Below are 12,568 nucleotides of genomic sequence, written 5' to 3' on the forward strand. Positions count from 1 at the left end.
AATTTTTTTTGAAATAAAAATTAATAATTTTAGTTAGGATTGGTAAGACTTAATAAAAATGCTACTTAATCATAAATTATAGTTTATTAAAACTAAACGTTCTTTACAAATTGTTTACAGGGTTTGATTTTAATTAATTACAACTACTTACACATTTATCAGAAAGTTTATCACAGTTTGGTTTTACCATACAAGTACATTTATATTCTGCGTTTTTATTAATAATCATGCAGAATTATGATTTTGGGAATGTATTTAATACCATAAAATAATTAGGAAAGAAAAATAGCTTATACTGTAATTATTTACTCTCACAACTAAAAAATTAACTGGAGAAAAGATTGTGAAGCAACTAAAATTAATACTAAATTTCTATTATTCTGTTAGCTTCTAAGAAATTTTGTTAAGTTTTTTTGTTGCACTTTATTGTTTACTAATCTGTATTGGTAAATAATCAAAATTAAACATTTTCCATGATTCTACATGTTTATTTTGTGATATTTTCTGTTGGAATTTATTATATTTTTTTTATTAAAGTTTTGTTTTATTTATTGGAAATTTAGATAAAATGTGATTTTTTTATGTAAATATTTATTTGGTTTATATCAACATTAAGTAAAAATTAGGTAAAGAATAATAACATTTATTTTTTTTAGTATAAATGAGTTTTTGAGTTTTATGGTATTTATGAAAAATCATACTTATTATTAAGAAAAAAGAGGGATTTCTTTTTTAACTCTAGTAAGCTGATTGTTTAGTTGTGAATGTATCCATCCATTATTCACAACCAATTTGATGAATAAGTATAAAAAAACTAGAGTAAACAAATTAATGTTGTTCTGCAACACTATTTTATCTTCAAATTATCATGATTAATCTAATGTTATTCAGTCACCATAAATATAAGTAATGTTAATTATTAATGTCTATTTTTTTATTAGTTGTAATATTTATTTGTTCCAGATTTATGAAAAAAACCTAATGAAAACATCCTTGTTTATACACATCTGCATATATTTTGTAAGATAATCTATTTGTAGTTATTGTAAAAATCTAGGTTAATTTTTTGAAATTAGTTCTACAGAAACACATAATTATCCATTGTTATTATAGATAATTTATCTATTTTAGATCAAAATGTTGTTTAATATACTTATAAAATTTATTGAAAGTAATTATGTGTCTGGTGTTGTAGAAATATTACATGCCAAACCAAAAATTAAATTTACAGTTTTTCGTTTAAGTTACTTATTTCACATTGTTAATAATGGTAAGATTATGAAAATTTTACTGAATTATTTTGATAATGAAGAATGCGGTGATATCAATTATATATTTAAAATAAATTCTTCTATTCTGATTTCTGCAATTTCAAAACAAATTGAAATAGAAATTATTAAAGAAATAGTTACAAAAGGTTGTAATATTAATTATGTCAATTCACAAGGTATGACACCATTGTGTAGATCAGTAGATACATGTGATTTAAATTATATAGAAGAAATTTTGAAGCTCGGGGCTGATGTAAATGAAACTCAAGGTGATGATTTTATCGGTAAAAGTATTTCTTTACTGCATTTTATTCACAATAAGGACATTATTAAATTATTAATAAAGTATGGCGCAAATGTTAATGCAAAAAATGAAAATGGATTAACACCGCTAATGATGCCTTTTAATGAAGATATTATTTTCACCCTAGTGAACTGTAATGCCAATGTTAATATTTGTAATAAAAAAGGTGAAACAGCATTAATGTTTGCACTATATTACAGTAGATCTTTAGAATTAATTAATTATTTAATCATTAAAGGAGCAGATGTAAATGCTGAAGATGAAGAAGGTCAGACACCGATTATTTATGCTTTAAAGTTTACCAATGATAATGAATATATTACAGTATTATTACAAAATGGTGCAAATGTGAATGGCTCTAAAATTAATCCATTATTGTTTGCAATGCGAAACAATAAAGAAAAAGAAATTTTATTTCACTTTATTAATAATGGGGCTTATTTAAATGTATGTGATGATACTGGGCTTACACCATTAATGTATACAATACTCAAACCTGATTATAAGGATCTTTTTGATACATTTATTAAAATAGGAGCTGATGTAAATTTCAGTGATTCAAAAGGTAGAACAGCAATACGTTGTACATTTATACCAAAAAGAAAATTAAAAGAAGTTAAACAGCTTGTAAATGCAGGAATTTATGAATACAGATGTCAAGAACATAGTCTACAAGAGTCGATATACTCCTTTAAAACGAAGTATGTTGAAAAATTCATGGAAAAACTCATTAATGCTGGTGCTGAATTTCATCCAAACTCTAAGGATGTTGAAGGCAGAACATGGCTAATGATTGCAATTGATATGGAAGTAGGTGTAAACACTATTCGTAAAATGATTAACAATGGACAGAAGATCAATGCGATAGATATTAATGGTCGTACACCGTTAATTTATTCAATTAAAAGTTATGGTGATGAAGAAGTCGCTGAATATCTTATAGATCTCGGTGCTGATGTAAATATACATGGAACAGGAACAAAATCACCTCTCATGTACGCTATAAAATATTCATGTAGTTCAAAATTTATAACAAAGCTTATAGATAAAGGTGCAAACATAAATGTGCAGGATGAGTATAAAATGTGTGCATTATCTTACGCTTTGTATAAAAATAAAACAAAAGATGGCATAAAAATTGTTAGAACTTTGATTGCTAAAGGTGTGGATTTAAATGTACGCTATAGCAATCATACAACACCTTTAATGTACGCTTTAAAAAATAATTGTAGTGAAGGTATTATTATGGAATTAATTGATAAAGAAACAGATTTTAACAGAAAAGATAAATTTGACAAAACAGCTTTAATGTTTGCTGTTTATGAAAATTATAGTGTAGAAATTGTTAATATACTTATAATGAAAGGTGCAAATGTTAACAGTAAAGATGAATGCAATCTAACTCCATTAATGTATGCTTTGTGTAATAATAGTAACAAGCAATGTATCATTAACCTTATAAATAAAGGTGCAGATGTAAATTCTAATGATCACACTGGAAAGACAGCCCTTATGTATGCTTTAGAAAATTATAATGATAAAGCAGTTATAACTGAACTCATTAATAGGGGAGCGAAAATTAATGTGTCTAATTTTTTTGGAAAGACTGTGTTGATGTACGCTTTGGAAAATAATGCTGATAAAGAAATAATAAAAAAAATGTTAATAGCTAGTTCTGATCTGAATTTAAGTGATAAAAAAGGGAGAACAGCTTTGTTTTGTGCATTATATAACTCTGTTAAAGATAAAGAAGTTTTGTCAGAACTAATCGTCAGAAGTGATATTAATAAATATGATAACAACAATTTAACACCATTATTATTGGCATTAAAATTAGAATATGATGATGAAATTATTTTGTTACTGATTAATGATTTTCGAATAGAAATAGATAAGTGTGATATAAACAGAAAGACACCATTAATGTATGCAATCACAAAATGTTATAGTAGAAAATTTATAAAGGAATTTTTAAGAATGGGAGCAAATATAAATGCTTCTACTAACAAGGGTACAACTACATTACATTTTGCACTGAAGGAAAAAAAAGACAGAGACATTATACTCGATTTAATTTCTGAAGGTGCATATCTAGATATAAGCAATAATAGCAGTGATAAACAGGTAATGTGTCCATTAAACTACAGTAATGAAAATGAAACTACAATTGTTTTTCAAGGTAATGAGACCTTAATTGATAAAAGTAACTGGTATAGTGTAACCCCATTATTCTATGCTATGATTCATAACTATGATAAAGAAGTAATAATGAAATTTATTGAAAATATTGCAGATGTAAATGAAATTTGGAAAGATGGTATTACACCATTAATATACTGTTGTAAACATAAGAGATATATAGAACTTATTGATGAATTTATTAATAGGCGTGTATCTATCAATAAAAGTGATAATGAAGGTAAAACAGCATTAATGTATGCATTAGAGAATGGGATTGATTCAAAAATCATCAAACTTATTGAGAATGGTGCAGATGTTAATAAATACGATTGTGATGGAATTTCACCATTAATGTTTGCTCTTAAAGCTGAAATCAATAGAGATATAATTAATTATTTGGTAAAAAATGGTGCTAGAGTCAATCACCATGATAGACATAATAAATCAGTTTTATGTTATGCGATAGATAATAAAGCTGATATCGATAATATAAAAGAACTCATGCGATACGTGAGTGATGTTAATTCAATTTGTTGTCAACAAAACATCTTATTACATGCAATGCAGAAAAGAGTAGATAAAGAAATTGTAATTTTTCTAATAAAAAATGGTGTTGATGTTAAAAAAACGAATGAAGATGGCGAGACACCATTATTTTATGCAATTAATTATAAATATGACATGGAAGTTGTCAATGAACTCATGAATAATGGAGCTTGTTTAAGCACAAACAATATCGATCATAAATTAATATTAAATTCATTTCATTATTTATATAAAAGGGAGTTTTTTAATAAATTGTTATCTTCTGGTGGTAATTTTAATGTACCAGATAAAAATGGGAAAATACCATTAATGACTGCCATAGAGAGAGAGATGGATGTATCAGTTGTAGCTGAACTTTTTAATTATTTAGATGATATTAATAAAGTTGACAATTTTAATAAATGTTTATTAATGTATTTATTAGAACACGATATTTATAAGGCATTTTTTCACATGCTTATATATGCAGGTGCTGATGTTTTAAGTAAAGATATTTATGGAAATAATTTGTTACATTATGCTAATAATAAAGATTTATTGAATTTATTAATTGATAAAGACATACCTATAAATTTTGTTAATAATAAAGGATATTCACCGTTAATGAAAGCTTTGGTTGAACAAAAGGACATTAAGATAATAAAAGCAATTTTAAAAAATGGTGGCAATCCAAACTGTTTTGATTGTAATTTAAATAGTCCACTTCATTTTGCTACAAATGAGGAACAAATAGATTTATTGATAACGTATGGTGCAAATTTATTTGCTGAAAATGAAGATGGTACAATACCTGGAAATTTTCCAGCAAAAAATAAATCATTTAACATTGCAAAATATTATATAAAACATTATCTTCTAATTTCCTTAGAGAATGAAGTAGAAGATCTAAATCATTTCTACAAATTTCATGAACTTTATCATGAATTTATTAATTATATTAAAGATTATATTGTAAAATGTAAATCAGAATTAATACGTATGAAAAAAAAGAATTTCATAAAAAAATTATCATTTTATAGTTATTGTTGTTTGAGAAAAAGTAAACTTTTTAAAACTCTACTTATATCAGATACTGACTATCTGTATAACAAAGAGCAGATCAAAGAATTGTTTCCAATATATTCAAATCTAATTTTAATGAAAACAGAAAAAAATAAAACTGAACTGCAGAAATACTGTTTAATTAAATACGTGAGTAGTTTGATTGTAGCTAGTAATCTACTAACAATAAATTGTGATAAATTTTGTAGTGAAATTTATCTCGATTATGACAGCATATTTATCATTGCTGGTTATTTACAATACAGCCACTTGTGTAACCTTTTACTTGCTGCAATGCAATATGAATGAATTCAAATAAATGTCTGTGTTATATTCAAATAAATATTTATATGTATCATTCACTATAACTTCTTGTGGAAAATATTTGTAAAAAAAAAAAATAATAATAATTGATGGTCAATTCTGCTCACTGAGTTTTATTTATTATTTTTTTTTTAACGGTTTCGGTTTTCATGAAGATAATCCATACATTACAAAACTATAAAACAATCTGTTATAGAAATAAACAATAAAAATAATAAATCATAATTAAAATAAATAATAATTCTTAAGAAATAATAAAAAAAAGTATAATAGTAACTCTAATAAATGTGGAAGGAAACTAAATGTGCATTAATGGTATTCTGATTACTTCATTATTAATTAATCTGTTATTTTGTACTGCACCATGCTAAACATCATATTTAGGCTTACTTGTGTGTAAGATTTATTGTTCTGTGTTATTATTTTAATCTATGAAATACAAATTATTACTGAGTGAAAAATATAAAACTTTAATACTATGAATGGTGAGAAAATAAGTACAAAAATAAACAAAAAATGTCTTTAAATAAGTAGAAATACTGTTATAATGTACAATGTTAAAGTAATATGAATTTATATTACTATTTAGTCATACATTATAATGATTGCAGTTTACATACTAAAATAATCTTAATCGGTTGTTACATCTTATGTAGTAATGTATTCATTTTTTTTAACACATCCAGTTTCTTCATTAATTTTTCCCATTTTAGCATCTTCATTTTTATGATCTGTCATTTTAATTTTATGATCATCTTTATTTTCAATACCCAGCTCTCAGAACCATTTAACTCTTGACTGAAAATTTCATATGTTTGTTTTACTATAATTTAGATTGTCATTCATTTGTCAATTGGTACCTCTAAAGAAGTCCTGTAGTTAATACTAATTTGTGTGTCTTTTTTAATTACGTGTTCTTACATTACATTAAATACCAAGTACTTGAAATAGGATAATTGCTGTAGATTGATATAACATACGGATAGTTTCAGATTAATGATAACTATTACTACCAGAAAATTTTTAAATGTATGTTCTGTGTCATCTATTCTTATTTAAAACCCTTTCCTCTCATGTAGCAATGTACAAACACACACACACATCAACATTAAATAATCTTTATGTAATATATTCAGTGGTGTTGCTTTGAGGATATACTCTGCTCTGTTAAGCATGGTCATGTTTAAAGTAGTAGATTCAAATATGATAATCTTCACAATTTTTCAAGTTGCCACTGTAATTCACTTCAAACAACAGGCTTAAAGTTTGACAAAATTCATTATAGCAGAGTACCACAAGAGTGTCAAAGATTATTCTGGATATGTAAACACCATACAAGTTTTTCTTAGAAAATGTTTTCTTAGGATTACTCTAAATTTTTGTATTAGAATTTTTACTGTATGAATAGTAATAGTTGATCTACTCTTGTAAAAAACCCCCACAGTATTTGGAATTTAGTATTAAATTAACTGAATACATGTCATAAATGGAAAGAAGGATTTATATTAATTGTATTATTTTTGTCTGTATAAGTATGTATTTGTATATTATTTAGTACATATATTAAATGTAAATATCTTAGAATTAATGTGTCAGTTAATGGAAGTAGGCTGCCAACTTAAGTGTGTTCTGAAAAAAAAATTAATTTGCTAAAACAAAGTTTTTGAATACTTTGTCAGTGTTATATGTACATCTAATGTTCCCAGTCTACGCAATATAAAAATTATTACTGTTGTTCTCCAGTTTTTGAGTGGCAGGCATCAGGATTTTGTTTTTTATTATTAAGTAACAATTGAAAATTTCTTTGGTGTAATTTGTTTGTACAGAAAAAAACAGACTTCTGGTTAATTTTATAGTTTCAAAACCTTATGTAATTTATCAGTAATTATTTACGTAGAGTTTTAATTAAAATGTAATATATTTATTAAAATGGTGAACAAAAATGAATCGTTACTGTTTATGTAATGGTGTTCCTTCAAGAAATGTAACAATCAAATTTTACTTTTTGTTTACATATTATTAGAAGACAACAGTATATGGGTTGAGAAATAGAAATATAAGTGTAAATATAATAATAATTTTGATATAAAATGTAAATCTTACGACAGTATCTTCATTTTTTTTTTTAGAAAGTTTTGTTTGTTAATTGTCTGTGAAATATCTTTTTGAAGTAACTTTTGATAAATTTGTGTATTTTATTAATGTTTCAAAGGAATTTTATAAGTAGCAATATTTGCTTATTTTATTGTACAATAAGTAATATACAGAGAACGCAGATTTATTGAATATCAGTTACATTAGAACAATAATTTAAAAAGAAATACCTATTTTTTTTTTGTTAATATGAAGGACACTAGGAAAGTTTTGCAATACAACTTAATTTAAAAAAAAATTTTCAAAATCATTTCCACTGCACATTACAGACTTTCCCATCCTTTGAAACCAGTCTTCAAAGAAACCCTGCCATGTTTTATAAAAATCTGAACCCACTCATTGTCCCAAGTCTTCATTGCTCGTAAAACGCTCCCTTTTTAGTCTGTCATAAAAATGTCTCCCGTTTTTAGCATTTCATGGTACCATGAAGCACAATGTGCCATCTGATTGTCGGTTAAGTTATGCGGCACTGAAAGGATACAAAGTTTTCAACTTGAAGGTGATCTCACAGAATAGGATGAACTACTGGTGCATTAAAGCCCAAGGACACTTCTATTTGGTGGTTGGTCACATGCCTGTGTTCTTAAACATTACTGTACTGCAGTAATGTATCCCTCAGTCACAGATAAAGATAAAGATGAAGATGTGACCTGATTTTGGAGCATCCTCAAGGCCAAAATTTCTTCTTTCAAACCCTAGTATCATCTAAATATTGTTGTACGATGAGGACAATTCTGTCTGAGCAGAGGAGTTATTTCCTCCAAACAGTGATCGACACTTAAACCATGTGCAAAATTTTCGGGTATTCAGTTTTTGATCATAATGATATCATTACCTCTTTTCACTAACACAACTAAAATCTAAATTACAATGAGATAGTAACTAGAGCGGCTACAGTGTAGTTTGGGACCTGTTTAAACATGCGCTAACTTCTAACTGCCTGTGATGATCTGTTCTGTTGTATTGCAAAACATTCCTAGTGCCCTTTTTATGAGAATAATAGTAATCTACTGTTACAGTTATTTTTATAGTATTTTTTTATAACTAGAACCTTTTTTTTTAGATTAAGTGTGTATTGTTATTTAAATAATACTGAATATCTTGTAATAAAATAAGTTTGTACTTATAAAATATATTTTGTGTTACTGTATCTTTTGTAATTAAATGATTTATAAGTCTTCTTACTGCAAAATTGATATTATTTCAGGAAGTAATGTTTTTAGTATTTTTACTACTGCTGCTTACAGTAGTTATTTTTTAGGTAATATCTTATATTATTTGAACGATCTCGCCTGAAGACCATTAACACGTGGTAGAGCCAGGTTGGACTGTATGTTCATTGGTGATGAATGAAGACAACACCTTGTTGCTTATTGAATAACGGTTTAATGAATTTTCGTCTTGACAGTTAATGAAATGAATTGTAACATAACGTATAACTTGACATATAAAAATAAAAATATAAAATTAAATACAACATTAAAGCTAACGTTCATCCGAACAAAGAATGGAATCCATCCGGACTAAGAGTATGACATGACCGCCTTGAATCAGATTCGAGCACCGAATGAGTAAGTCGCTACTTCATAATGACCACTCCCTACGGCATTATGACATAGGACATGGCGTGATCAGATCGCCTGACCAAGCTTGCCATGGGTACTCTAGCCCTCGCTAGGTAGCAGCACCCAATGGCAAAGTGGAACGTAACATTATTAAATAAGAGGCAACTGAAGATGCAATACCTGGGTTGAGGTAGCAACTTCTAGTGGGAAGGAAAAGCTGTAAGAATTACATGAAAGAACATAAAAAAATGTAAAAACAAATTCTTTTACGTTAAAATACATTTCTTTTATTATTCATAATTTTACTATGTTCTTAAATTAAAATTGATATTAAAAGGTCTACTACATTAGTTGATATCCCTGGACAACATAGCTGAAATCATGTTTCGAAGTAAGGAGACATGGGGGGTCGTGGTTAGTTTTATAACGTCCTTCAAGTCCAGTAAGATGGATGAGGAGAACCAGTGTAATTTGTGTAGTAATTAAAAAATGTTGTCGTAGTGTTATGTTGTGTGTATTTTTGTAGTGTAAATAGTTGTTTAACTTGTAGTGTAATTTGTATATTTTAAAATTTTTGTAGTGTAATTTGTGTGGTGGAGGCGGCTGTCTTGTGGATTTGGCGCTGTAATTCATGCTGTTATTGCATTATTCGTTACAGTTTACCATCACGTTGCATTGGGTCGTTTAACACATTGTGTTGGGTCGTTTAACATGTTGCATTTTCGGATTTGTTTATTTGAGTTTAAGTGTGATCGTGTCTATGTTTGTATTCGTAGCAAAATTCGCAACTGTGTAGTTATAGGGCTAATTAAAAAAACATTTGTGTTGCAGTTCTAGTAATATATATATTATACACACATAATATGGTTATCGTAGTATTATAGTAATTTAGTGTTGTATTGTTAAGTCATTGTGGCATGTTGTTGGTTCAAACTCTTGTTGAAGCTAGAGTGAATCAGTCTGAAGCCTGCTTAACCTGACTTTATGCCTAATGGAGGTTCTGGGGTGTGCAGGATTACTCCAAACGGGGTGGTTTTATTCTGTAGTCTGCTGGTGAGCAGATAATACCATCAATAGTAGGAGTCCAACACTCTGTGTGTAAATGCATTTCCACCTTAGCATTAACATTATATGACCATGAAAATGCCCTTTTATCACCAAAAAAAAATATTTTGTAATGAAATCCGAACTACAGACACCTGAATATTCTTAAGATATAATAACTTTTTATAAATAGAAGGCATCCCAAAGTAAGAAGAAGAATAGTAATGTTCCTACAGATTTTGATTTTTAGTTGAACAGAGGATGTGATCATTTGTTAGTTATGTTTGTTGAAATACTTATGATATATATATATATATCATAAGTATTTATCATAAGTATATATATATATATATATATATATATATATATATATATATATACTATTTTGATTAATAACAATCATGATTTATTAGCATTATTTTATCAATAATGTTTGAAATATAACGTTCCATTGTAGATGATATGGTCGCTTCAAATGATTCCTGAAAAAATATAGAATATTTATTTGTTTACTTTTAAATAAACATATATATATGTATATAAAACATATTTAAATCCTGGGTCGAATCCCGGTCAGGCATAGCATATTTCATACGCTACAAAATGTTTATATATTAGCAGACCTAGCAATGCTTCACTATTACTAGATTTGAGTATATATATAGATTAAATGAACACAATTGAAATTTTGATAAAACATTAAAATGAATATTACGGAACTTCACAAAATTGAACCTTTCCCTTTTCCCCTTTCTCCATTTCCCCTTTCTGTCATAACCTTTCCTTTTTCCCTTTTCCCATTTCTCTTTTAACATTTTCATTTTTACCACCTCCCTCTCCATTTCACTTTCCTTCTCCCAGTTGTCTTTCTCTTATTATTTTCCTTTCTCCTTTCCATCTACTTTTCCCCGTTTTCCCTTTTATGTTTTTAGATTTTGCCCTTCTCCCTTTTTTTCCCCGTGCGTAAATTGGTCCAGTAGGTTTTTGTCTATAGCGGACACACATATCGGAAACACTGAAATGGAATCGTAAAATATTTAGTTTTGCGTGTGTTAATTTTACGTCCAACAGAAGCGCTGTTTTTCAAAAAAGCATGTTTTTACCTGTCACAGGTATATAAAAATGCGCGTATTCAAATGCAACATTGTGTCAAAATTTCAAAGCAATGTATGAAGAACTTTCGGAGATTTAAGGTTTTGAACAAACGAACATTACGTTTTTATTTATATAGATAAAAAACCAAACAGTAACTAGATACGTTAAACTTGTCATATTAACTTCAAATGACTGATTTTTGCGGTATCCTACATAATCAGTTTGTATTAAATTCCATAATTATTACATTAAATCATTTTCGTTTAATGATTTGTCAACAACATTTAAAATTTCAAATAGAAAACAATTTTGGAAAAGATTGACAAATAATTAAAAGGATATGTTTTAATGTAATAAATGTAGAATTCAATAGCAACTGAAGAAGTGGGATACCATGAAAATCAGTTATTTGAAATTATATAACTTATTAAATTACTTATTATTTAACTTATCAAATTACTATGTTTTGGTATTCATATTTCAAATAATATTAAATATATATGTTATGTATTTTGTCCTTTACAATAAACTTGCTATTTGAAAATTCCATCTCAGATGTTGATCCACAAAAATTCCTAAATTTTATATTTTCAACACTTTTAACAGTTTCATTATTTAGTTTTAATTCAAAATCCAAGGGTTAAAAGATAACAATAATTGGAAAACGTTATGCAAAAACTGGCTTGCCTACATTTTAAGATAGTTGTACTGCTGGAATGGCAATGGACATGGAAGTATGTTCGGTGAGTGTATCTGCGACGCTTCTTTGTGGTCTGAGTCTCAGGGCGATGCTGGTAAACCATACCTTGATGAACTGAAAATTCACTCTCATGTATGTTCTTTTATTGGAGCCTGCGAGTGGCGGGGCTGGAGCTCTGCTGTGGTGGAAGAACTGCGCAGTCATCTGCGTGGCGGGAGTGACGTTGTTCAAGCGAGTACGTATACTGTACTCCTGCTTGGTATCTAAGCTGCTACCGTCACCGTCCGCCGATATTAAGTTAGGCATATATATGGTAAAAATGTGTAGTGGCAGCTCGTAGCTA

The 12,568-nt window shown here is 27.8% G+C and overlaps 1 protein-coding gene across 1 annotated transcript; it reads left to right on the top strand.

Annotated features, from left to right (window-relative positions):
* The first annotated feature begins 1,403 nt into the window (after nucleotides 1-1,403).
* Nucleotides 1,404-10,366, top strand: LOC142332459 (uncharacterized). The gene is made up of 2 exons (XM_075378906.1): nucleotides 1,404-4,715; nucleotides 10,294-10,366. The coding sequence occupies exons 1-2, from the start codon at nucleotides 1,450-1,452 to the stop codon at nucleotides 10,364-10,366; spliced, it is 3,339 nt and encodes a 1,112-aa protein (XP_075235021.1). The 5' UTR covers nucleotides 1,404-1,449.
* Nucleotides 10,367-12,568: the final 2,202 nt, after the last annotated feature.

This window comes from Lycorma delicatula, chromosome 11 (assembly GCF_047948215.1).
Source record: "Lycorma delicatula isolate Av1 chromosome 11, ASM4794821v1, whole genome shotgun sequence".
Classification (NCBI taxonomy): Eukaryota; Metazoa; Arthropoda; class Insecta; order Hemiptera; family Fulgoridae; genus Lycorma; species Lycorma delicatula.

Coding starts and splice junctions, on each gene's coding strand:
- LOC142332459 (XM_075378906.1), top strand. CDS start 1,450: ATGACACCATTGTGTAGATCAGTAGATACATGTGATTTAAATTATATA. Junction 4,716..10,293: donor TTTAATAAATGTTTATTAAT/GTATTTATTAGA, acceptor TGTATTGTTAAG/TCATTGTGGCATGTTGTTGG.